The 25,562-nt window shown below is 40.7% G+C and overlaps 1 protein-coding gene across 1 annotated transcript; it reads right to left on the minus strand.

Annotated features, from left to right (window-relative positions):
• Nucleotides 1–12,471: 12,471 nt before the first annotated feature.
• Nucleotides 12,472–22,148, minus strand: ube2z (ubiquitin-conjugating enzyme E2Z). Its single transcript, XM_062532765.1, has 7 exons — nt 21,343–22,148; nt 20,288–20,360; nt 19,955–20,142; nt 17,597–17,708; nt 16,213–16,325; nt 15,942–16,032; nt 12,472–15,314 (listed from the first exon to the last, which is right to left on the minus strand). The coding sequence occupies exons 1-7, from the start codon at nt 21,795–21,797 to the stop codon at nt 15,138–15,140; spliced, it is 1,209 nt and encodes a 402-aa protein (XP_062388749.1). The 5' UTR covers nt 21,798–22,148; the 3' UTR covers nt 12,472–15,137.
• Nucleotides 22,149–25,562: the final 3,414 nt, after the last annotated feature.

Consider the following 25,562-nt stretch of genomic DNA (forward strand, 5'->3'; position numbering starts at 1 on the left):
CACATTTTACGCACACATTTGCGCATTAAGTCTTTTGAAACATGCAACGCCTTTGCATACCACATACCATGCCTTTCTCTGTCAGTCCTTATAACATAATTGAGAGAAGAATTTAAGATCAAATGAATTACAAAACCAAGTTACATTCACCCCGCTCGCATGTAAATACGCTTGTTGTTTGTTTGGAACAGGCAATAGAAAAGATTATCTACAAACAAAACCGGTACATTTAGAAAACTGTGAAATTGCTCCTTGATTATACACGTTTATTTAGGTTTATTAACGCGTTGAGAAAATAATATTTTCGTGTTCACTTTCAAGCATAGAAAGACAGAAATGTAAAATATATGGTTATGTGAACACTACTTAAATTAGCAACAGTGCTATTTGTTGCTTTGTATAGTCATTACTGCGTGGATTCGTTCATGCTATCAGCAACATTTTCAGGAATTGATATCCCATTGCAAAGTAACCTGTCAGGACATACTTCAAGATTGATGTAAATAAATGCGGCTTGAAAAAAATAGCACAATCATTTCAATTTTAATCATTCAAAACACTTTGAATTGCGAAAGACTGCTTACACATAGATCCTCTCTGACAAACAGCATAGGATGGTAACTAATTCATTATTTAGTTGTTTCTGTGGAACGATGTGAATATGATATGTTCTTAACGGGCAATCCCGATTCACTGATTTCTATTTATCTTTGCTCTATACGCGCGTTAAGTGCGCCATCCACTGTCGAGTTGACTCCTTTGTTTATGTCAGTAAGTCATTACAAGAAGAGTACTCGTTTCTGTTGAAGTTATTTAGAAAAGCAAGATGATTTAGGTGAGTCACGTGGTTCTAAGTCCCATGACATACCATATTCTGTCCGGTACACAGTTCAATTTAAAAGTGAATGACGACAATTTCAACCGCCTAATTCACTCGTCATATTACTGATGATTCATGGCTCACCCCGTCCAGCACTTGTTGGGCCTCTCATAACAAATCACTTGTCCAACTCAGACACTTCTAAACTGGCAGTTCTTTAATATTAAAGGTAGTTCCTGCATGTGTCTAATTGATATCAAGTCTGTCAAATGCAATTCTTTTAAGACAAATTCTGTGCCAGGACCAGACCTACAACTATTAGTTGAAATAAATGTGTATTTCATTAGTGAGTCTACATTTACACAAATCCAGTAAACAAATAGGAAGCCTGCACTCATCTGATATCCTGAACATGTTGCCTTCTCGATATCTAATCTTATCAAAATAATTCAAATCAATTAAAACTTTTTGGCTTATGTAAAACTGATTTGATAATAAGAATAGGAGGAATAATCTGAGGTCACCACCATGTGATTTGAGGATGCACTCAGTGACATACAGAATGGTAGATAACTGAACACATATTACTTTTGACTGTTATTTTCTAGTCTCTGTTTGTGAAATGAGGACCTCAAATATAGGATTTAATCTTAAGAATACACTCTTAGAAAAACATGTGCTATATAGAACCAAAAATGGTTATACATGTATTGTATGGTTCTATATAGCACCCCAAGAGTCTAAGATTGAGTCTGATCGCTAGACACTTTAATCAGACTGCTCACAGCTGGAACTGACAAGTGATCTTAAAGATTAAGGTCCACCTGTCCTAGTCACATAAACTACACATGAAAAAATATTCACTTCAGGAAGTTAGTAGATTGTGGTTTAATACTCCATTTGTACCTCTGATGGTAATGGTCAAGATGAGTGTTTATTCCATAGAGCTGGCTTTAACCAAGCTCGGCTGAGTACACTCAGCTGACTCCGCATATTTCTTTAATTAGGTTATTAAACCAATTAAGCCAATTACATTGTCATGCAAAGATAATCAACCCACGGTGTTCTTAGAGTTTTAATAAATCAAATAAGTAGAAGTGGTGTAATTTGTTCAGTTAGGTTTCATGAGTCTATAATATTAGGTTAAGTCTAAACACCAGACAGACAGAGCGAGAGGAACAGGGAACAACCAAACAGACAGACGTTTGAGACCTGCAAAGGACTCTAAAAATAACTTGACCCTCTTGTGATCGTTCTCATGAAAGATAGGCCAGAACATCCATCATTTACAACATGACAGAATGGTTTGGTGAGTCAGATATACTAGCAATGTACTAGTTTTGCTGCACCTAGAGATAGCTGATTGATACCGAGCTGTATTATAATATCCACATTCACTATTTCCAAGCTTTCAGATTTTATATTGGCTGTTTGTAAATGGACACACCACCATTCATTGGCAATGCTCTACACTGATGAAAAATTCCCAATCTACTGGAAGAGCACGTTAGACAGACAGACACTACAACACTGCAGTCTCTAGAGAGGAGTTATTGAGCCACATAAATCATGATAGGCAGACAACCTTTTTCAGGTTTCTCCTTATTTGGAAACTGACCCCTGGTTCGACAGATGTGAATCAAACATGGTTTGGGGCGGGGAAAAGATGCCTGTGCTCAGGAAAGTGGCAAGAGGTCACAGGATGGGTCACTGACCAATTGCAGCTTTTTTCTTTTGGAACGACAGCGCCGTACCCACCCCTCTGCACAAGGTTTAAAACCCTGATCTCTACATTCACAACCGTTTCAAAAAGGCTGCTACTATTGCTGCTGCAGAAGTGAAAATGGAACATCTGCGTAGGACTGTGGAACGCCAAAGAGCACACTTCATGATGATGAACTGAATGCTTGCACACATTCTTATCTCTTTCAAGTGTAAATGTAAGGCAGGGAGAATATCTTGGCTACATCGCCAAGAGCCTACAATATGTTGGATCTCTTCAGCAGTGAAGATGACCACTTTCGAATTATCCACCTCCTCCTGGTTTGTTTGTCACCGATTTAAATGGTCAATGATGTCACAATTTATCGGTAGCTCTAGTGATGGCTGAAAATCAGTATTAAAACCAGTTCATTTGTATAAGATCTCAATTTGGCAAATCAAACATATACACCCTAATAAATTCCATTATATAATTCCTAGGATATCAGTCTTACAGTTTTCTTAGGAAAACCTTTGCAGCCATTTACTTCTGACTTAAGTTCATGCATGCTTTTTGAGTATGGCTTTGCATGGCTATATTACTATGGCTCCATGTGATCATTTAAACAATACTCAAACCAAAACAACAGCATCCTAGACTGAGCTATGACACCTTTAAATGAGATGAGTCAGTTTTTGTTCTTTCCCTCACCCCATGCCACCTTCTATCATTCCCACCCCCCAACCCATTCTGAATGCATTGTGACGACAAATTATCAGTAAGCAAGTGTCTTGCAGATGTTCAGGAATGGACAACTAAACATTTCCGATCTGATCTGACTGCCAAATCAAGAAACATGGACAAATCTCTTGTAGGCGCTGCACACTTTAGTGTGGTAAATTTCCATTATTTGGATTGCATCATATTTGATTTGATAGCAGTCACAGGTCCATGGTGTTCTATGACTCAGGAATACTGGCAAGCCAGTGTTTTCTCTGCAAGTATATGTAATCAGGTCTCTTCACTGAGCTCAGCACACCTCTGCTTTCTTTTTCTCTATATCTGTTATTCAGACACCAGTATACTCTTAGAATGAATGTGTTGAAAACAGCACAACTTGTGTTGTTTTTAACAGCTGTCCATGTCCAGATAGGGACAACACCTTCATTGTAAGAGTGTAGTGATAGCATAATTCATGTCTTTATATGGCCTCCATAAAAGTGTATTATAATTACAGCCTTGGTTTAGTCATACTGTTTTTATTCTGTTCAATCTAACACGTGAGCAAAGGTGACTTTGTCACTGTGGCATCTGGGCATTGGATTCACAGCCATTCTAGTGTAACCACTTTGTTTGACCGCTGGTGTTCCAGGAGCTCCGATAGTGGAGCTGCTGCTTGGTCACCTCGCTGCAACCTGATCTGAGAAAGATACCTTGGAGGAGAGTAATTAAATACCACCTTCTAGTGAACTAAGTGACTGGAGCCATGGATCAGTTTCAGCATCTGACATGCACTCAGACACGGAGTTAGATGTGTAGTAATAACTTATTTAAGAATCTGTATCACAAATCGGCATCACATCATCAGCTTTTATAACCACCTTGCAATGCTATGATACCATATACGAGCTACACACACACACACGCGCGCGCGCACACAATGACGAGCAGTGTGTACTCTTCATCATCTCGTCACCCCACACACCCTGTCCCGCTCAACACACACACACACACACACACACACACACACACACACCATGACAAGCAGTGTGTACTCTTCATAATCTCTTCACCCCCCACAACTTGTCCCCCTAACACACACACACACATGCGATGACGAGCAGCGTGTACTCTTCATCATCTCGTCAACACCCACACCCTATCCCGCTCAACACACACACACACACACACACACACACACACACACACACACACACACACACACACACACACACACACACACTTACCGTTGTCCTTGGGTGATGCCATTTCTGAAGAGATGAAAACATAATGACTGATTATGAAACTCCTGTACTCTTAATGAATTCCTCTGAATGAATTTGTCTGTGAGGTTCACACACAGCACAAGCTGGTCTATCAGTCATTGGCTCATCATCTCTGTGATACATGAGTCAGTCATACTCTACAAGCTCCTATTGTTAAGGAGATGACAGACAACACAAATATCCACACACACACACACACACACACACACACACACACACACACACACACACACACACACACACACACACACAATCGCCAGGCAGTAATTGTGCAGCTTGAAAGGAATGCAATAAATCAAGCAAGACTCAATCAATGTTCACATGCAACATGTTATTGTGAATTAACTTTACTGTCAATGCTGGCATCATCATAAAGATGCATTTAAAAACAATTGCGAACATATAGTCAGGGGGCCAATTCTGAAAAGGGCTTCCGTTAAGACTTTTGCGGACATGTTTTGGTACAAGCGGTCAACCTATTATTTTAGTTAGAAGACACCCATAGGTAAGATATTATGGTGGTTGTCAAGCAAAATTTTTTTTTTTTTGACTTGTGAAAGCAATTTCAGGACAATTTTTTGGTTTCCTGCTCAACATGACATGCCAACGATAAATGTTGAATATCTCCACAACCACATGGACCATATAGATAAAAAATGGTATGGAGTGAAAGCTAACACTCGTGGGATGTCTGCTGAAGTGTCAGAATGAACATTTATTGTACAGTATAAGAGACAACAGACCTAGAACATGAAAAAAACAATCTCCGCCTAAAGAGAACCAGTTTTCAAAGTGAATATCAGATTGGAAACATAACATAGCATTCCAAAACCTCTATCAATCAGTACCCCTATCTATGGGAATGAGTCAAGCCAAGTTTAAAGCTTGTAGGGAGAGACAGTGCACTGCTGCACATGTTGTAATACTTTAATGTTATGGCAAAAATGTAGAACTGTAGATGGTGGTCTATGGTGCTATTTGACTTCATTAATGTACCAGGTTGTGACAAATTGTGTTTAATGGACATATCACTATAGTTATCAATTCTACCCAAACATAACTGCTCTCAGTTCTTTAGGATTAGAGGTTAGTAACTAGTTAGTAGTAATAACTTTGTAATAGTCGTATGGCAAAGGCATTTTTCCCCATCCAAGCAGTGGTGCTCGGGTATAGGCAGCCAACAGAAGAAGGCACATGAAGGATGGCATGCTTTCCCCCCAGCTTTTAACCACAGAGGTCAGGTGCTTGGAGCTTGGTGAGTACAGGTCAGGTGCTTGGAGTTGATGATATGTGGATGTGAGGAAAGTGGAAGTCAGTGCAGTACCAGGCAGTGTCGATGTCCCTGACCAGGACTCAGACTGAGCACATGGACATGGTCCCTGGGTACCTTCTGTTGGCTGCCTACCTGAGCACCACTGCTTGGCTGCACTGTAAAACCCGGGAAGTTAACTTAAGTGTATATAAGTCATTCAGCTGAGTTATTTCTATGTGTGTAGTTTGTGTTGGTATAACTTTAAGGAGTCAAGTAAACTACTGTATACTCATTTTATTCACCTAATTTCAACTTGAGTAAAATACAGTCATGGCTGAAAGTGTTGGCACCCATGTTAAAGTTGACTAAAAAGAGAAATATAAAATCATATTTTGGAAATTGATCTTAATGCCTTAAGTAATAAAAGTAGAACATATCCAACCTTTAAGGACACCAACGTTCTATGTGAATGAATAATGTATCATAAATAAATAAATGCATTGGCACCCCTATGTAACCCTATGGGAATTTAACACAAAGGGTTAACATAGGGGCAGGCAGATTTTTAAAGGCCACTTATTTCATGGATCCAGGATACTATGCATCCTGATAAAGTTCCCTTGACCTTTGGAACTAAAATAGCCCCACATCATCACACACCCTTCACCATAACTAGAGATTGGCATGGTGTTTTATTCAGTTGGCCTATTACTGTAGCTGGTTTTATTTGCATTGAGCTCAATGAGCATCAAACAGGCTAATAGGCTAACTGATGAAAACTGAACAAAACACCATGCCAATCTCTAGGTATGGTGAAGGGTTTGTGATGATGTGGGGCAATTCTAAAGACCAATGGAACTTTATCAGGATGCATAGTATCCTGGATCCATGAATAAGTGGCCTTTGAAAATAAAAATCTGCCTGCCTCTATGGGAGTTGAGAACATAGGGTTAACATAGGGGTGCCAATACGTATGACCCCAGGTTAACATAGGGGTAGGGGTGCCAATACGTATGACCCCAGTCTTTTAAGGAAGAACATTTATTTATTCATGATACATTAGTCATTGCATGGGGTGCCAACACTTTCAGCCATGACTGTATATGCCACTCATTTCAATTAAGTAATCATGGCAAGAAGTATATTCACACATTACATTTCCCAGAATGTCACTGTCCATAGTATTCTTAACACATTATCACATATTAATCTTGACTGAAATTGAATCTTAAATGCAATAGTTAAACTATATTTACGGCTATACTATAGCTGTTATGTCATTGTGTTATTTACATTGACACCACACACCATCAAGCAGATGACTATCCATAACAGACTTGGCCTGTGGGCTGATTTTAAAATCTTAGATCACTTGTAATGCTTCTGACAGACGTAATGATAATCTGAAGATACAGTATATCATGATGGCCAGTACTGCCATGGTGATAAATATTATGTTTCACTACCATCATTCTGCAGTAATCCTATTAATTTAATAGAAATGTAAACCTATAAAAAAATCCTGAAATCTTTACTCCTGAAGCTCATATCCTGTCCATAAGATAGGTAATATAGTTACTCAATGTAAACATGCATAATGTGTCTGTATCTCCCCAAGAGACAATACAGACAGACAATAGGAGGCTCAATCACACCATTGGGATACTCAACTTTGTGATACTTTCAAGTGACTATAGGTCAAAGTCAAATTGGGAAACACAATCAACTTTGCATTAGGCCAAGAAAAAATGAACTTCAAAATGTTCTTTATATTTTGAGAATGGGCTTCTCCTTAATGGTATATCTGACCATATTCTGAAAATCATCAACACAATATTTTTGCCCATCACCTGGTAAACAGTAAGAAGCCACAATTAACAGCTAAGAGAACAAATACTTATTAGAAAATCAAAGAAGCATTTACCCATAATCCATAGAAAATTATAGCTCACACATTGAGTACATTGCATTTTTTCGTGTGTAGGCCTACATAATTCTTACTTGTCATGACAATTCACTCAAGTTGTTATTAGGTGAATAAAATTAGTGTAGTTTACTTGACTCCTTTAAGTTATCCCAACACAAAATGCAATACATACTGTACAATATACTAATAACTCCAGTTGAATGACTTATTTACACTCAAATTAAATGAGTTGCCAAACTCAAATGTCAAGGCATCCAGTTTACTCAAATGATTTCAGATAAGTTAGCTTCCCAGGCTTTACAGTATACTCAAATAATTTGAGTTCAGTTAACTTCCCGGGTTTTACAGGGGAAAAACATACCTTTGCCATACGACTATAACAAAGTTGTTATTGCTAACTAGTTACTAACCCTAAAGTAGTGAGAGAGCAGTTATTTTTGGATTGAATGAATAACTATAGTTATATGTCCATTAAATATCATTTGTGTCACAGCCTGGTATATTAATGAAGTTAAATAGCACTATACACCACCATCTACAGTTCTACATTTTCACTGTAACATTTAAATATTATAACTTGTGCAGCATTGCATGTCTCTCCCTACAAGCTTTTAACTTCGTCTTCACAACCACCCTGATATCTTACCTATTTGTGTCTTCTAACAAAAAAAAAATAGGGTGACACTGACAGCTTGAACCAAAACATGTCTGCAAAAGTCTTAACGGAAGCCCTTTTCAGAATTGGCCCCCTGACACAACAGTGGCCCTTGTGGTGTGATACTCTTGTGGTATTTATTGATCATTATTTTTTAATGATCATGCTTGCACACAAGTTGGATTATATTGCACATTTGCCCAAAATTACAGTAGGTAACATGGAAGAAAAAGGAAGCACTTTGGGGGGAAAATCCGCTTTTTCCATTTTTAAGAATATAGTGTTAAAATGGACAAAATAACATTTTCTAAGCTGACAACCTGTCTAGAACTCATGTTGAGGGGTTAAATATCAATACTGGATAGGTTGTATGCTTGTACCAAAAAGTGTCCGACAAAGTTTTAATATCAGTTTTGGCCCCCTGACTAATACTCTGTCAATAGGTAAGGCAACAGAAGTACTGAAGTACTCAGAAACATAAAGAGCTTTATGAGTATGGGCCCACACAAGGTTGTAAAAATTGTGATAAAACAGACTTTGTTCTGTCCAAGAATGTTTTTGTTTGACATCGTTTCTGTCATAACGTACACACACTCTCTCTCTCTCTCTCTCTCTCTCTCTCTCTCTCACACACACTCACACACACACGGCCTTGGGTGTTGCCATTTCTAAGAAACGCCAACAAGGCAGGTTTATTCATGCACAACATACAATGGTGTCTGGGTCCCATATCAGTAAATGTTTTCATGCAGGCAGCATGCGGTATATGGATGAGGTAATGCCCTGCATGTTTGTCTTTGGTGCAGTTGTTTTTGGCTTTAATACTGTTTACACGATCGCATCGAACCATGGCAATCTGGTCACACATGTCTACCTAAAAGAGCCTATGTTTTTGCATAAACAAAATTGTTGTAGTGCAGAACCATATACATACACACGTACGAAATCTAAAACTATATCAATATATATATATATGAAAATAGTTTCATTCATCAGTAACTTTTTGGCCACAAATCACATGAACTTGCAGTCTTGGCAGCCAGAGCCATATATGGCTCTGAGAAGGACAAACTTATGGCGCCACCTTCTGGCTAAAGTATGTTCCTGCATACTTTATGTTCTGCAGTCATGCACATGCCACACAACAACTGGGATTTTGGAAAATGACATTTAGTAAATTCCAAATGCATATCTCTTGAGGGTACCAAACTTAATTGTCATAATGTATAATGGGATGCAAATCGTTTCTGCATTTGTTACTGTGAATAGTTAAGAAAATTAACTAATCCAAAAGCCTTAGAGTCGAAATGAATGCATTACTTTGTTTCATACAATTTTCGAATGAAAAAAGAATTCACCATGCCAAAGTGTGGGCAGCCTGATAGAGATAAATTCAACCAAGGTCTCAGTCAGACCGTAACTGTAAGAAGAGTTAACTGATGATGGTTTGTTTGGCTGCCAAGACTGCAAGTTGATGTGATTTGTGACCAAAAAGTGACCAGAGTGTATGTGTGGACCCGTATAAGGCCATTAGCTCTTACAGTGTTGAAGGTACTCATAAAGTTTTGTTACAGTATAGTTACAGTCTTGTGTACTGTAAAAGAAAAGAAAATAAACAAAGACAATTGCACCAGTAAAAGTGTACGCCACTCATCAATGCGAGGATCCTTACAATATGCATGTGTGATACTATTTTCTTATCACCCTGAAATATCTTGATATAGGATAGGTGTTAGAGGTTTTAGATCCTGTATCTAGGCTGGGTAAACCCTGCCTGATCTTCCAGTGATTTGGATTTCGCCCTTGCAGCTCAGGCTGGAAACCTGCACATCTACCTCTCCTGCTTCCTGTCCACATCTGCTGGGTCCAATCACAGACTAGCTTATCCAAAAGGCACAACTGGTCTGATCGTCTGATCGACTATCCAAAGGCGTACAGAGTCATTTAAACTATGCCCATAATGATCACGCCTCTTGTGCAATAGAAATCCAGGGCAGACTCCCAAGACTGTTCAATCTTTTTCTTTTTTTTTATCATACAGGGATACAAGTCTTCAGACTCACAGTTTACAATTTTCTTTAGAGAGTTTCTTTTCTCCTTTATCACCCCCCCCCCCCCCCCAACCCCGACAGGATAACCCAACAAAACACATAAACCTAAAAGTGCAAGTGTATCTAATAAAGATAAACAAGAAAAAAAAATAGAAGGAAAAATAATAATAATAATAATAATAATCATACTGTTCAATCTTGAAAGATTGAGCTTAGTATGGTGATAGCCAGACTATCCTGTATCCCCAATGATTATGGAAAAGCAGTGTGAATTTCAAAGCTTTATAAATACCCACACTCCCCTAACGGTCAATAGACTCCTCTCAGAACTCCGAATTGCTAGAAAGACAAATCAAACCAAACCTGTTTGACACTGCACGATCTTAGAATAGAAGAACTGTGTAGAGTTGGATCGAATATTCTTTTGGAACAGGGAACATCTCATTAGTAGAGGATTTGATTAATTTTGGAAGCAAATCTCACACTGTTTGTAACCAACCAAAAGTGGAGATCTTCTAACAACTAAAAACACACCTCATAATGAATACTCCTGTATATTTTGCTATGGCACTCACAGTCCCCTGACCTAAACATCATTCAAATCTGTGGATAGACCTAAAAACAAAACCTGTGCATGCAAAACAACCCCAGAATCTCACAAAACAAGCAGGAAACAATGGTAGGAAAAACCTATTGAAAGACTTATGCTGGCAACAAAATGTGTTTACAAGTTGTTTGCCAAATGAGGGGAGTAACTATGTACTGACCTTGCAGGGTTCCACATATTTGCTTCAAGCTTTTGTTATTGTTGCTATTTTGAAACAATAAAATATGAAATATTATCGCTTATGATATTAAAGAAATGTGTACTCTTTCACTATTTTCCTTTTTGGAAATCAGGTAATATTTGCTTACACTCTTACACTTACACTTCTTGGGCTGCATAGAACCATGCAGGCTTTAAAAATCCCTTCGTGGTTCCTTTAATAAACTCTTCAAAATGATTTAAAGAACCATTTAGTGGTGCCATATGAAGAACGCAATAGATCATTTTTTTGGTTCTATACAGCAACCCCCCCCCCCCCCCCCCCCCAAGAGTGTATAGCTAAGAGAAACCAGCCAGAGGTGCCCAATGTTTGCATGCTGTATGTGTTCCTTAAGAGGTTTGCTTTTTCATGCATTAGCCCAAAGCAGTATTGACAGTTTCTTTTGGCTGGGTGCCTCAGAGGACACTCTTTTAAAATATGGCTCCTGCATCCAAAAAACACTCAGGAGTCCCCGCTATGTTTGTCTATTCTACTACTACAGTATATTATTCCTAATATTTTTTTAAGTCCAAACTGCAGTCACTTTTCTGAAATGGCTTTCTTTTTTGGTGCATCAATTTCAACTATTGATCAACCCAGCTGTGTGGTACATAAAGTATGGAACATTATAGAACAGGTTTGAAATACTGTATGTGTGACCACCATTTACAGCATATCAATCTCTGACCTACCCAACTATCATGGCCTTAGGTTAGCGCATGGAAATACAGGCACTTGATGAAATTCTACCTTTCCTGCCAGTGATATTCTCAATCTGATTGGCTCAAATTGCAATGCTCTTAAGTCTTGAATGATTTAATTTTAGACATACACATTGAAAGGTACTCAATTTCTTGAAATATAGGGGAACACCTCACAGTTGCCAATCAACAGCCAAGCCTATTTCACATCACACTCCATGACACCAGATACATCAATTGATGGCTTGTAGTTGCAAACGCACTACATTATGTACCTGGGACCCTCTTAAGTTTTTACAGTTTTCGCCTAAAACCATAAGCTCACACAATAAAGGGTAGCATAGTTGGGCAATGTCTGGCTGTGAAAGCTATATTCTTAAATTTTTTGTCCTGGGACAGAAAACTTATACTACATACAGTGTATAATGCAATGCATTCTTGGATGGCTGTTTTGAACGTCAGGTATGTTTATGTTTCCTTTCAAATGAGTTTGCATGATGTCAAAACTAGTTGTGTTTGAAAACATAATGGTATAATAACAGCAACTGGCATCAAGATTGATGTTATTTATTCTTTTTATACATTTGCAATATATCGATACATTTACTGGTAGATTATTTACACAATTAGAGAGTGTGATGACATCACAAACAGGGAACAGGTTCAAGACTATGTGAAGGAGGATTCTCCCGTCTCATTATCAGGTCTTCCGGAGACAAAAATCACTTTTTCACACAGCTTATACAACCAGAACAGGAACGATGTACAGAGTACAGACTCACTTCACAACAATAAGCCCTGTTGTCCAGAAGTCGTATTTGGGGGGTGGGGAAGGGGGAAGGAGGAGGGGGGGTGCATACAGAGACATGTTCTCACTGGTGGCCGCGTGCATATTGAACCAGGACTGTCTGTTGGACCACTCTGGGAAAGCATTGACCTGGGCCCCAGCAAAGCAGCGGTATAGGAGTTTATGTGCATTCTTTGTTGAATGTGAATTCTTTTTTTTTTTTGCTTGGTGTCTAGCTGCTGGTCAACAACGTTAACACATCCAGTGGAGAATATCACAGCTCACAGATAGACAGCTGTACACCAGAAGAACCTACATATTTTGCAATGCGGATAGGACAGGATCGTTAAAAAAAAAAAAAAAAATTAGACAACGCCACAGCAACTGTTGTCATTTAAAAGAAAGAAACAAACAAACAAACAAAAAAAACTAAGTAGCAGGTCCCCCTGAATCTTCTGCGAATCACTCAAGCACGGTTGATTTCAATCAAAAAATACACAATGCAGACAAAGGGTTTCTTACAGAATATGCCATCTATGTATCTGCACACCCAGCAGCCTTCCACCCGTCACATTGCCAGGACTGTAACTAAAGAATGAAAACAGCCCAGGTCAGGGTCCTAGGCACTCCAGAGTCAGAGGTTGCCTAAATAAGGATCACATCAGCGGTCCCTAGATGCGTAAAATTACAAAATGGACCCTTCAGATAACAGCAATGATCCACAACTGAGAGTTCTCCTCAAAATTGAGATTTTTGAGAGCTCTGGTCAAAATAAAATGGCTGTTCGCAGGAAGAAATGAATAAACAATCAAAAAGAACCAACTAGTCTAATCTACCTCTCAGAGTCACTAGAGAAGAGGAAGAGTGCATTCTATAATGTGAAACATGGACCAAATGGGAAGGAAGCCTTTCACACCTCACCACTCTCCCAGGTGTCAGCGCTTTGTCTCCACGTTGCGCTTGGCGCATTCAGTTTCTATGACAACCCAATATCGCTTAAGTAATACAGCTGAAAGGTGCAAAGGAGAACACAAAAGTCGACACCAAGACGAACTGAAAAAAAAAAAAAACCTGAAAAAAGAAATAAAAACAAAAGGATACAAATGTAAAAAAAAAAAAGGTTTTTGCGGGCTTGTTTTTTTTTTCTTGCTTTTCCTTTTCTTTTCCTCTCTTGTCTGGGGGTGCCACTTAGAATTGAGTCCTTGGCGTCAGACAGGGTAATGAAAAAGCCTGAGAGGTTTGTGAGTGTTCTCTGAACTAAAGCAAAAAATCTGTCTCCGAGCACATGCCATGCCTTTTTACTTCCCTTTGGAGGGTCCCCCTCTGAGGGTAGCCACTCAGCCACTGTAAGCCATATTACAACCCCCGAATCCATCTGATGTGCTGTGCTGGGGTGGCCAAAAGGCTCTTTGTAGTATGTGGAAATGACAGAGGGGTGACCCTGGTTAAGTACTGCACGGCTGAGATCATCAGGCCATACTGAAAAGGAGCTCTGGTGCCAGAGGAGCGGCCATGCTGGTCGCCCTACACTGGCACCGGATGCATTGGTCATCATTTGTTTGCATTAGATGCATCAGTCCAACATCAAAACGATCATTTTCAACCTATGCTCTATATATATATAGATTATGTACAAGTTCACGCGTGTGTGAATTTATGCTTTGATTTCTCTTAGATCCATGGATTGCAATTCAGTATGAATTTTCTGATGCAATTATGATTTGGTTCATAATTTTATTCTTCTCAAAGTGGTGTGGCTCAATGAAAAGGAGATATGGGTGTTTATGTACTCACACTCACACACACACACACACGGACTTAAGAAACAAGTAGGGCTAGCGAGATAATGGGTAAATGAAATTAGATGTGTGTATGTAATATGGTGTATATGTGTGTGTTTGTAAATGGGTATGTCACCAGAATGTGTGCATATGTGAATCCAGACTTTACTTTACCGTGTGTGCATGTTCTTGTCATATGCATGTTTTGAATTTGCGTCATATTTGTGTATGTTTGCATTCGTGGGGGAGATGGGGGATATTTGGAGGTTACCTCCATCTTTAACCAGAGAAAGTCGGTTGCCACAGCTACGGACCACATACTCCAACATCCACTCCCCCGTCAACACCTGCCCCTGATTGGTTGCTGGCTTTCCAAGAGGCCAATAGAAGAATGAAAGAAAAGGCTGGTCACTGGCCTTGGTGAGGACAGGAGCCAAATTTGAAGACTGATCACTAGGAGTCTTTTTTTGCATCTCACTTGTGTGCCTCGACCGACTACAACCCGAAAAGCCCAAATCTCTGGTTCTGTCCTTCGCCTGCGCACAAGCGTCCAGACAAGAAAACGAAAGTCAAAAAGGCGGCGCAGAAGATGACTACTACCGCGCAACCCCCTTCCACCCCGCCGCCGGTCCCGCTTTGCGGCCCCCGCTTACGGCTGGGAGCTGCCCTGGCTGTCCGGGTCGGTGCCGGAGGAGCTGGTGTCCGAGTCGGAGTCGCCATCGTTCTCCTCCGACAGACACTTCTCCCGCAGCCGCCTGTGGGTGGCGCTGAGGCGGGCCAGCAGGCCCTGGTAGTCAAAACGACCACGCTTCTCCCCAAAAGGGTCCTGAGAGAGCGAGGGAGAGAGAGAGAGAGAGAGAGAGAGAGAGAGAGAGAGAGAGAGAGAGAGAGACACAGACAGACAGACAGAGAGAGACGGATAGATAGAGAGGAGAGAAAGAGAGGGAGGGAGAGACAGAGAGAGAGAGACAGACAGATAGATAGAGAGGAGAGAGAGAGGGAGAGATAGAGAGAGACAGAGACAGGGAAAGAGAGAAGAGGGAGAGAGAAAGAAAGGGGGGGGGATGCAGACAGATATTTAAAGAAGGTTAACATATGTGAAGACATTTTGTATGGATGCTAACTCAAACAAATAAATGCACCAACATGCAGGCATGAGGAATGTTTTTTTCACAGTGTGTACTCACATACTCGTACGCAAACACATACACAAACATACACATGACACTCGTAGGTTCACACACATGCTCACACAGATATGACACATTACAGACAGGGATAATCATATAGCTGTTGACTGACTAAAAGAGTAGACCTGCTTGTAGGCACACATATACACATATGCAAACACGGGCTGAGAGAAACACGCAACAACTAAGGGAGAGATACAATGTGATCCTGATGCAGATATAAAACTGTTCACGCAAGGATCCACTCTGCTTCTGAACGTTACCTGCATATTCTGCCCTTGCAGGTGTAAGCGGTCTTTGCAGACGCCCTCGTAGAAGTCGTAATACTCCAGGAAAGACTTCTCCATCACACTCCTACACACAGAAGAGAGAGAGAGAGAGAGAGAGAGAGAGAGAGAGAGAGAGAGAGACAGACAGAGACTTCTTCAGCTCAACTCATGCCAGATAAACACTGATAAGCAGTAGGGACTTTTATCCGAGTGGATGCATAGAACACTAGGGGTTTCCATTCAGATTCCTGGGCAGGTCACTCACCACAGAGCCTCGGGGCAGGGCACTTTCCCCTCGAGCATGTCGCAAACGGCCACCCGCATGGTCTCATGGCGGATGCACTCGTTGTAGTTCTTGCTGTCGCCTGGGTGACGCTCCTGAAGGGTTCCATACAGAAGTGGATGACAGGAACCGCAGCACGGGCAGAGGAAAAGAAATGACATATGAAGTCATTTTTCAGCAAATGGTTCACAGCAGAAAGGCATGAGAGCACGCACGCACGCGCACACACACACACACACACACACACTTCTCAGTTGTGTTTTAGGGTTTCTTGGGTCCAGGGTGTCCTGGATTTCAAATGGCAATTCTAAACTGTTTCATCTCTGTCTGTATCTTTATAACTAACACAGTTCCCTTGGGACTAAGGAGAATGTCAGACCTTTCCAGGGCTTATTTGTGTGCATAACAAGGAGTGGCTTACCACACACTATATCAGAGAACAGACACAGACACAGACACACAGCAAAGAGAGGCTAAGGAAAGCCAAACCTCTGAGGAGTTGATGCATTAAGAGGCATACATTTTATAATATTTCTATCTGTCAGCCGTACACAGGATCCGGGAAATTAGAGGCCAAACCTTCAGTTATGTTAGCAGTTAGTTCATTCTTTGAATATGACAAGCCAGTTATGCCACTTAATGGCCCTAACACAGCAGGTGTGTGTCTGTGTGTACACATTTGTGAGCTCTCTGTAAGAGTGTGTATACACTAATCCAGCGAAACACGGAAGTAACACAAAACCGCCATTACTGCGTGACTGGCTGCTAAGAAATTAGCCCGTTGGTTCCATAGGCGGCTGTTGCAGAGGTTAGCTGTCATTAATATACGTCTTGATACCTTATGTTGTTAATAAATTACCTTAATTGGTAAGTTTTGGCACAGTCTGACATCATTGATCCAATGTTCCCTTTCACCTGACATTTTCTTTCATGAGCGGGATCTCTTGTTAGACATTCTCTGACAGGATGCTTTCATTGAAAAGCACAGGCAAGTGTCACTCGTCACACTCGCAGGCACGCAGTAATGGCGATATTCAAGATGGCAGCGCCCATAAAGTTCGCGCTGGATTAGTGTATAGCTCAATGTGTTTGATGCGTGCCACAGTTGTGTACATCTGACCTTTTCAAGACTAGGCTTGGGGTTTGTAGAGGTGTATGTGCTTACCGTTTACGTGTTCAGCTATCAGCTTGTGTGTGTGTGTGTATGTACAGTATGTATGTGATGAGAGAGAGAGAGAGAGAGAGAGAGAGAGAGAGAGAGAGAGAGAGAGAGAGAGAGAGAGAGAGAGAGAGAGAGAGAAAGAAAGAAAGAAAGAAAGACAAAAAGTGAGAAAGAGAGAGTGAGTATGTGTGAATGTGTGTTTACCTGCTCAAAGCCGGGCTCGTTGTGATAGGGGTTCTCGGTCATCAGGGACTGGATGGAGATGAGCACAGAGGAGATGCTCTGAGCAGGGCTCCAAGCAGGCCCAGTCCAGGTGCTACAGGAACACACAAACACACACACACACACACACACACACACACACAGAGAAAGGTCAGTTAGCTGAGTCAACAACTATGCCACCACAAATCACAGCGCACCACTCAATATCTGCCACCATGCACCATGGCAAATGTTCCCGTGGGTACCACTTCCTTGGTCAGGGACCCTCAGGGACCCGGGCCAGACTGGCCGGAGGGATAACACTGGCAACATCCACCAACCTCCGATCAATCTGCCAAAGGTGAGCAGATGCTACAGTATGTGGCCGTGTCTTAGGTCTGACGGCTGGGCTGCATTTTGGTGTTTTAAGTTTTGGCATTTTTGTGTGTTACTCTTCGCTTATAAACTGAATGGGTAAAACAAGGCAATCACAACACCAAGGACAAAAGGAGTCATTTCACTAGGAGCCCACACATTTCCCAAAGTTGTATATCCCCTAGCTTTGGATAATAAGCCCTCTGCGTTCATTTTACAGAATGTTCAAGGATACATGTGTGTAGCTTCTGTGTGCTTGAAACACCCACAATCCTGTGTGCACATTTGTAGAGGATATAAATAAGAAGTAAAGAAACCACAAAAAGTTCAAATGTAAGACGTTGGAATCAGAGAAGTTTGATGTTTTCCTCAAAAAAATGTTTAAACGGATTAACCGATTATCAAAATACTTGGCGAATAATTTAATAGTTGTACTATGCAATCAGCCTAACTGATTAACTGTGGCATCTCTACAAACTACCAAGGTGTGTGTGTGTGTGTGTGTGTGTGTGTGTGTGTGTGTGTTGAATAGATTCCTACTTTACTTTAAGGATCTTGACTTAAACCTAGCCCAAAGAAGCGACGTCTGTTGTACACTGTACATTTTTATCTTGTAGCAAATTAGGCTCGTTGCTAATCACTTTTCAACATGCACCAGGAACAGGCTGGTGTGCCTTTTCATTCAAACTGCCGACTAAATGATATTCAGGCCACTTACAAGCTTTGGTGTAAAAACATAAAAGCTACACTGATCTTAAAAGTCGAGTCTATGAGGTATTCACTGCAGAGGAAAACATGGCCACCATTTAGAAGAAACTGCTGCGTTTAGTCAAGCGGTTGGAGTCATTCATTTTCCCAACTTCATTTTCATGCCCTTTCTGCTGTTGAGTTTTTAGATAAAGTATGTTTCTATTTCAGAACCATGAATGTATCACAGGTGCTCCTTCACAGCAACTCTGATATTTAAGAGCCATCTGATTGGCTGTGATTATGCAGATCAGCTAATCAGAGCGAAGGATGCCAAGAGTGTCAAAGAAAGACAAAGCCATTAGTTGGACAAGAGGAGATTTAGCCCTCTGAACTATTCACATCCTACTCTTTACCCTATGTGGTATGTAAATGCTAAATTGAAGATATCCACCATCTACTTTACTGAAATTGTCCTCACAATGATCTTTTTACACGCATTTTCCCTGTTGGATTACATTTAAAATTCAATTAAAAAATTTATCAAATTTCAATTTTGAAAATGGATGATGGTTCCAAAATCACGGAGTAATCATGTTTTATAATTGTGATCATGACTTTTGTCTTAATAGAGCAGCCCTACCTGTGAGTAAAAAGACTGTTGCAGTAAAATCATGAGAAGTATGTGGGTAAGACTGCTAAACTAGCACAGGATAAAAGTGGTCACAGGACAGTTAAGATGTTGAACTGCTGCTTTCCCTTAAAGATTACAGCTAAACTCATACATTTACGACTTTTACTGGTATGTGAAGTAAAGCACCCTGATCATTATATGTAGAGATTGTGTTTATGGGTCCTCTATGAGTTAATTCAGACTGACTGAGACAAAATAATCATACAGGCTGACTTTCTCACTCTGTCCATCAGGTTAACATAAGTCAATGAACTTTAAAGCTAGAGTCAGAAATGGTACCTTACACCCTGGAGAGTCATGTCACGTTAATGCCACTGAAAAGATTGAGCACAAAAAAAAAAAAAAAACGCATGAAGAACAAATCGATTGTGGGAAACCATTCGGCTTTGATTACATGGTGCATCTAATCTTAGGGACTACGGACCTTGACTCCCTCTCCATTTATCAAAGTAAGGGAGGGAACAGGCTATTCTACAGTGTAACACTTCAACAACACTATAAATCCATACCACAATTCCTACCACAAGATTCACATAAGAGTCTTGATATCATAAAACGATTGACCGAGTGACTAGATAAATTGATCTCTTCAATGCTGAACTTACCCAAGGATGCTGAGGCAGACTTTGCCGTTGCGGTAGAAGTTTGGGTTGAAGCGAACGGTGTTGTGGCCTGTGGTGATGAGCTTGACCCGGGGAGGGTGGATGGGATAGTCTGGGGGGCAGCGGAACAGGAACAGGAAGAAGCCTCCTTCGTAGGGCGTGTCGAAAGGCCCAGTGATGAGTGCATGGATCTGAGGGAGGGAGAGAAGGAGGAACACCAGCATTTCATTTCACCATCTGAATGACTTTGGCCATGTAGCTTGAGGTGTTCACCGCAGATTTTAATCTGATTAGGATTTATCACCTACGGAACCCTCTGGATTCCTCTAATCGTACCTTGGTCATGTCATGAGGATCGGGCACCACAAACATTCCTGGGGGTGGCTCCTTGTAGATCGACATGATGTCTCTGAAATGAAACAAAAAGTACGAATGAATGATGAAAATATACCTCACACAATTGACATAGATAGACATTGAACACAGTAGGAGCTGCTGTGTTGTAACTTCCTAGTAACTTGGTGGCCAAAAAGTCAGGGAACAGATCGTGGGCAATGGCCAATTGTTGGCCATTGTTTTCAAAATTACGGAGTCACCAGTCTCGGTATGCAAATCAATTCACACCAAACAAAACGAGGTCGTGAGCCTCCAGCTCTGTGATGGTCATTTTTCTTTGACCGCATTGTTGATGAAGTTTATCTCTTGTGTGTGAGTCCACAACTGGAAACCTTGTACTGTACAGCAGCATTTGTAAATTGCTACATACAATTTTCTTACATTGCCAGTAAAAAGTCAGTAACTGGCCTTCCGTAGTTTGCGAAACAAGGTTGTTCTCCTGTAGGCTATATGCCTCTGTGATGATACTATCTGTTTTATATGACAGCACATCTCCGTGTATCTTGACGTTAATGTTACATCACGCTGTGATATGTTACAAATTACATGGAGCCTTAACTTTACAGATTTAGTTTGATTCTGCAACAACATGACAAGTAGCAACTAACGTTGCATGACAAACTTTCTGCAGAAAACCTCATACGGAAATGCACTTAATTTTACTCGTGGTAGGTATAAGCTACGTGACACGGCGCAAGATTTGTCTGGCCTTGAAACGGCAGACTCGATTCTCGACCTTTTTGAAAACAGTCCGACCTTTATATAAAAAAATAACATTTGTCACTCAAAATATACAAGCCAAGCTGGCTTTCTCTACTGCACTTAAGGTTAACGTTAGCCATGTTAGCTCGTCGATTACTAGTCAAGGTGCCATATGCTTGACAAGCTAACGTTAACATTAGCTAAAAGCTTACAATCACTTCATTAAGTAAACATTCAGACGGATATACGCAGTTGCAGTTACAGCAGTGAGCCAAATTAATGGCAGACGTTACCTTTTTATCCTGAGAATGCACTGTTGTGATGCCTTCTCGTTGTCCCAGTCTGTGCTGAGTGTAGGGTCCCAAGATGTGGCATGAATTTGCGACAACAGGCCCGCTCCAGCCAGATTTGGGGCACCAGTGACCCCGAGCCCGATGCTCGGAGGGAGAGTGGGTGCCACGGAAAAAGGAGTAGAGACGGCGGAGTTGATCGCTGTACTCAAAACATCCATACTGCTACCATACGCACTGTCAACGGGGCTGATCGAACCTGCTAAACCTGGAGCCATAACGGCTAGGCCAGTCTCTGCGGCCGCTGCGGGAGGCGGCGAGGCTGGGTTAGCACTACTCGTCGAGTGCCCCGGCAGGGAATTACCCAAACTCGGTAACAACTGAGCTCCATTGCCCTGACTTGTCCCTACGGCTGAACCAATGGCACCGTTGGATCCTTCCCCAACACTATCCGCCATTGTTGTTAAACGTCAACTTGATAACAACGCAATCGATCTGGATGTGTCGTTCCGGGACTTTACTTTCCAGTTTGTCCTTCTACTGTCGGTTAGCAAGCAAAGGAAATGAAGTCAGCCGAGGAGAAATTATTCCTACCTACGGCATACTCCTCCTTTCGATTTCACCCCTTAAACTAGGTGATCTTGTTCTCCGAACGGCGTATTGAATAAAAATACTACTGTGTTATCGACCTTCCTAACGGCTAATTTGACAGCGCACATCAAACATACGCAATGAGTACCCACACCTTTACCAGTACCTCTACATCGACGTAGGTTGCGGTTTTAGCCTGTTTGTCATGGTGTTTTCCAATTTTTTTGCCACTTCCTCTTCCTGTAACAAAATATACTGCCATCTAGTGTTGACTTTAGCTATGACATCTTTTTGGTGACCACACAGATAATCTGAATATGCATGGACTCTGGTAAGTGGAAGTCAACTGTTCAGACAGTGTTTTCTCAGTGATTTGCATTCACCACCACAATATTAAAGAGTGCATCACTCAAGACTGGGAATCATTAAGAAAATGTCACGCCTCTAAGCAAACATTAATTAACTAATCATTTGGATGCTTTGGATCACTAGGCTATATGATGAATAGACTTCAATCAATGGCTGTAAACCTACACATAGTGATGAAGTAATTATGGTTAAAAAAAATCCTTAATAGCCTTCCTTAATAAAGATTTCTTTAACTCTGTACAATTTTCAGTGCTTACTTACTGGCACCAGTAGGCCTACCCAATAAGGGTAATTTCCTTTATGGTGTCCTACCAAGGCCAGCCTAGCTGTTTCAGTGTTATATCCGAGAGATGAGAAATACCTTTTGTAATTCTGTTTAAGGGACACCTAAGCTAGTCTGGTATTCCAGAATATCAGCGATGATCAGGCCTTTGTGGAGAGACAGCCATAAGGACTCCATGATTCAGAGTTTTATTGTAGACTGGATGGATGGTATGGAGGCCATTCCTCTCTAAAATGGACAGGACAATTACTGCAAGTTTACCATAAAGTACCCAAACAAACCCCAGACCTCAAGAAGAAAAAAAAAACCCCTCTGCTCTGATGAAACTATTTGGCCACAATTCCCAATAGACACGTGTAGAGGAGACCAGGCACTGAGCGTCACCTCATTACCATCTTTAGACAAACAGTGGAGGCAGTGTCATGCTGTGGAGAATTACTTTCTGCAACACGGACTGAGAGACTCGTCAGGATAGAGGGGAAGATAAATACAGAAAAATACAAACCAATCATGTGTCTCCGTCTGGGGCGAAAGTTTACATTTTTGAACAAGACAATAACTCCAAAGCATACGGCAAAGAAAACACAGAAGTGACTTGAAAACGTACACACTTGCCAAGAAAGGCAAGTTATTGGCAATTAATAATATATAAAAATATTGGCAAATAATATTGATTTATTTTATTTATTTATTGCTTGAAATCCATCCTCACTTGGTGCAATGGAATTTCGTTGTATTTTCTTACAATGACAGTAACAGGAGTCTGAATCTGAGGTTGTCAATGCTACCAAAGACATAGACCTCTGAAGTTCGCCTACAAAAAGGATCCAAAGCTGCCATCTTTGCCCATATAAGGAGATCCGGGAGTTAATTGAAGCTAACTGCCTATGGCAAGTTGCATTGCAAGTTAGCTTTGGGGTAGCAAAGATCAAAGTGTGCCGTCTTCACCTGCCGAAGATCACAGTATCCACTAGAAGGCAGTGGACAAAACTGTGTAGTGAAAAACGTCTGCATTTCAAATGTCATCATCCCCGCGAGTGTTTAACAGGTGCGATTATTGAAAATCCCCATGTTATTTTCCCATAGAAAAAATCTCAAGATACCGGATCTCCTTATTTGGGCAAAGATGGTGGCTTTTTTGTAGGCGAACTTCAGAGGTCTATTTTAACTAAGTAGCCTACCAAGTGAAATGTTTGAACATTAAATAGTAAACTAAATGGAATTGTATTGAATATTTCAGTTCAGTATCAGTTGTAAACTGAATATTTCAGTTTCAAATTTTTTATATAAAAGAAATGTATATAAGAAATTAAACTGATGAGATTGAGTGAGTCAGTCCTTTTTAAAATTACTTGGAAATATAAGAAAATGTGGAAAATTGGAAAAGGTCTGAAAACGTCCCATACACACTGGGAGCCTGGAAACTCTGCAACGATGTTCAAAGTGATTATAATCATCTTGCAATTGCATGTTTTATACAAAGACTGAGACAAAGAGAGAGCAATTTAGTTTAGAGAACACATTTGAGAAGGCCCAAATAATGGCAGAAGACCAAGATACCAGTGCATCTCCAAAGAAAGATGCGTGGTGCTCCATTCAGCAGTGGCGAGCAAGTGTCTCAAAAATGATCTGAGAGTAGGGCTAGGGCCCAGTCAAATCGCATAGAAACAAGAGTCGCACAAAAGTGTTACCAGTCAATGTGAATCAGTTGGCAATACAAAAATAAACAAGCATGTGACCGGGCAGTCAATGCTGTCCAATTTTGAACCAACAGAATTACTACTGTGGCAAATTTCATATAAAGTCAATAAGGCTAATGAAAGAGGCTAATAAGACCCTACAAAATGTGTCCACAGACAAAACTGCATAGTTGGTTACCACATTGGAGAGGTTAAGACTCCCTGAATGTTACAGTATGTTATTGTTAGCATTTCACATCCAAACTATTTCCCACTCGACACACTGCCCTCACTTGTCCTGGTCCTCGGCATTATGCCCACCACCAAGTGTGAAATTAATTGAATGAACAGTTTGTAAACCAACCAGACACACATAAACAGATTCCTTGTTTTATGGATAACACTCCTCCAAATTGTACAGGAACAGTTTGAAGAGCATCACAGAGGTTAAGGTGTTAGATATTTTGCGATGTGATCAAGCTTCAGTGCAATGCTGTGAGGGCTCCACCTTGAAACTCACCATACTTAGGCCTATCTGCTGGTAATATCATGGTGTCAGATACCACAGGCCATCTTCTGTGCTTCTCCTGCGCAGTCTATGGCTTGGCAGAACCTGAAACTGAGTTTGAAACTTTTACAAAATTATATAATTATAAACTATAGAAATAATACACATCCATGGAGTGCCTTCAATTCCACACACCAGTCACAGGCAGCTGTCTTTTTTATATTCCTGAAATGAACTAAACGGTGCCAAAAAAACTAGAGTGGGTAAACCTATAGCCTGATCTGCCAGCGATTTGATTTTGTCCTGTAGCTCAGGCTAGAAACCTCCAATTTTGTCTATCCTACTTCTGTTTCAAATCTGTGGGGACCAATCACAAACTGGCTTATCGTTTGTTGGTCTGATTGGTTGAAGGACTATCCAAATGCGAAGCCATCTGAACAATGTCCGTTTATCACGCCTCTTGAACAGTATAAAATGCAGAGCCGACACGCCAGACTAATGCTCAATCTTAAAAGATAGCTGGTGATACCTGATAGCCAGGCTACCAAACCTAAACCTGATGCCATTTTATAGGTGACTACACAATTCTCCCTTTTATTTGACAGCATCTGTAAATATACATTCAACAACCAAACTGAACAAATAGCATTCCATATTTGAAAAAATAAAATAACACAAAATGCTGGGTTATTTTGTCAACCTAAACGCTGGGTTGAGCCGGTTGGGTCATTTTTATTGGGTTGTTTTAACTCATTTTAGGTCATTTCTGTAACCCAGAATATATATAAACTGA

The sequence above is a fragment of the Sardina pilchardus genome, chromosome 3, assembly GCF_963854185.1.
Source record: "Sardina pilchardus chromosome 3, fSarPil1.1, whole genome shotgun sequence".
Taxonomy (NCBI): Eukaryota; Metazoa; Chordata; class Actinopteri; order Clupeiformes; family Clupeidae; genus Sardina; species Sardina pilchardus.

Excerpts from the sequence above, each read along its gene's own strand:
- ube2z (XM_062532765.1), bottom strand. The coding sequence starts at position 21,797 with ATGGCGGATAGTGTTGGGGAAGGATCCAACGGTGCCATTGGTTCAGCC. Across the intron at positions 20,361-21,342 it reads TGCATTCTCAGGATAAAAAG|AGACATCATGTCGATCTACA; the intron begins GTAACGTCTGCC and ends GTTTCATTTCAG. Across the intron at positions 16,033-16,212 it reads CCCTGCCCCGAGGCTCTGTG|GAGTGTGATGGAGAAGTCTT; the intron begins GTGAGTGACCTG and ends TTCTGTGTGTAG.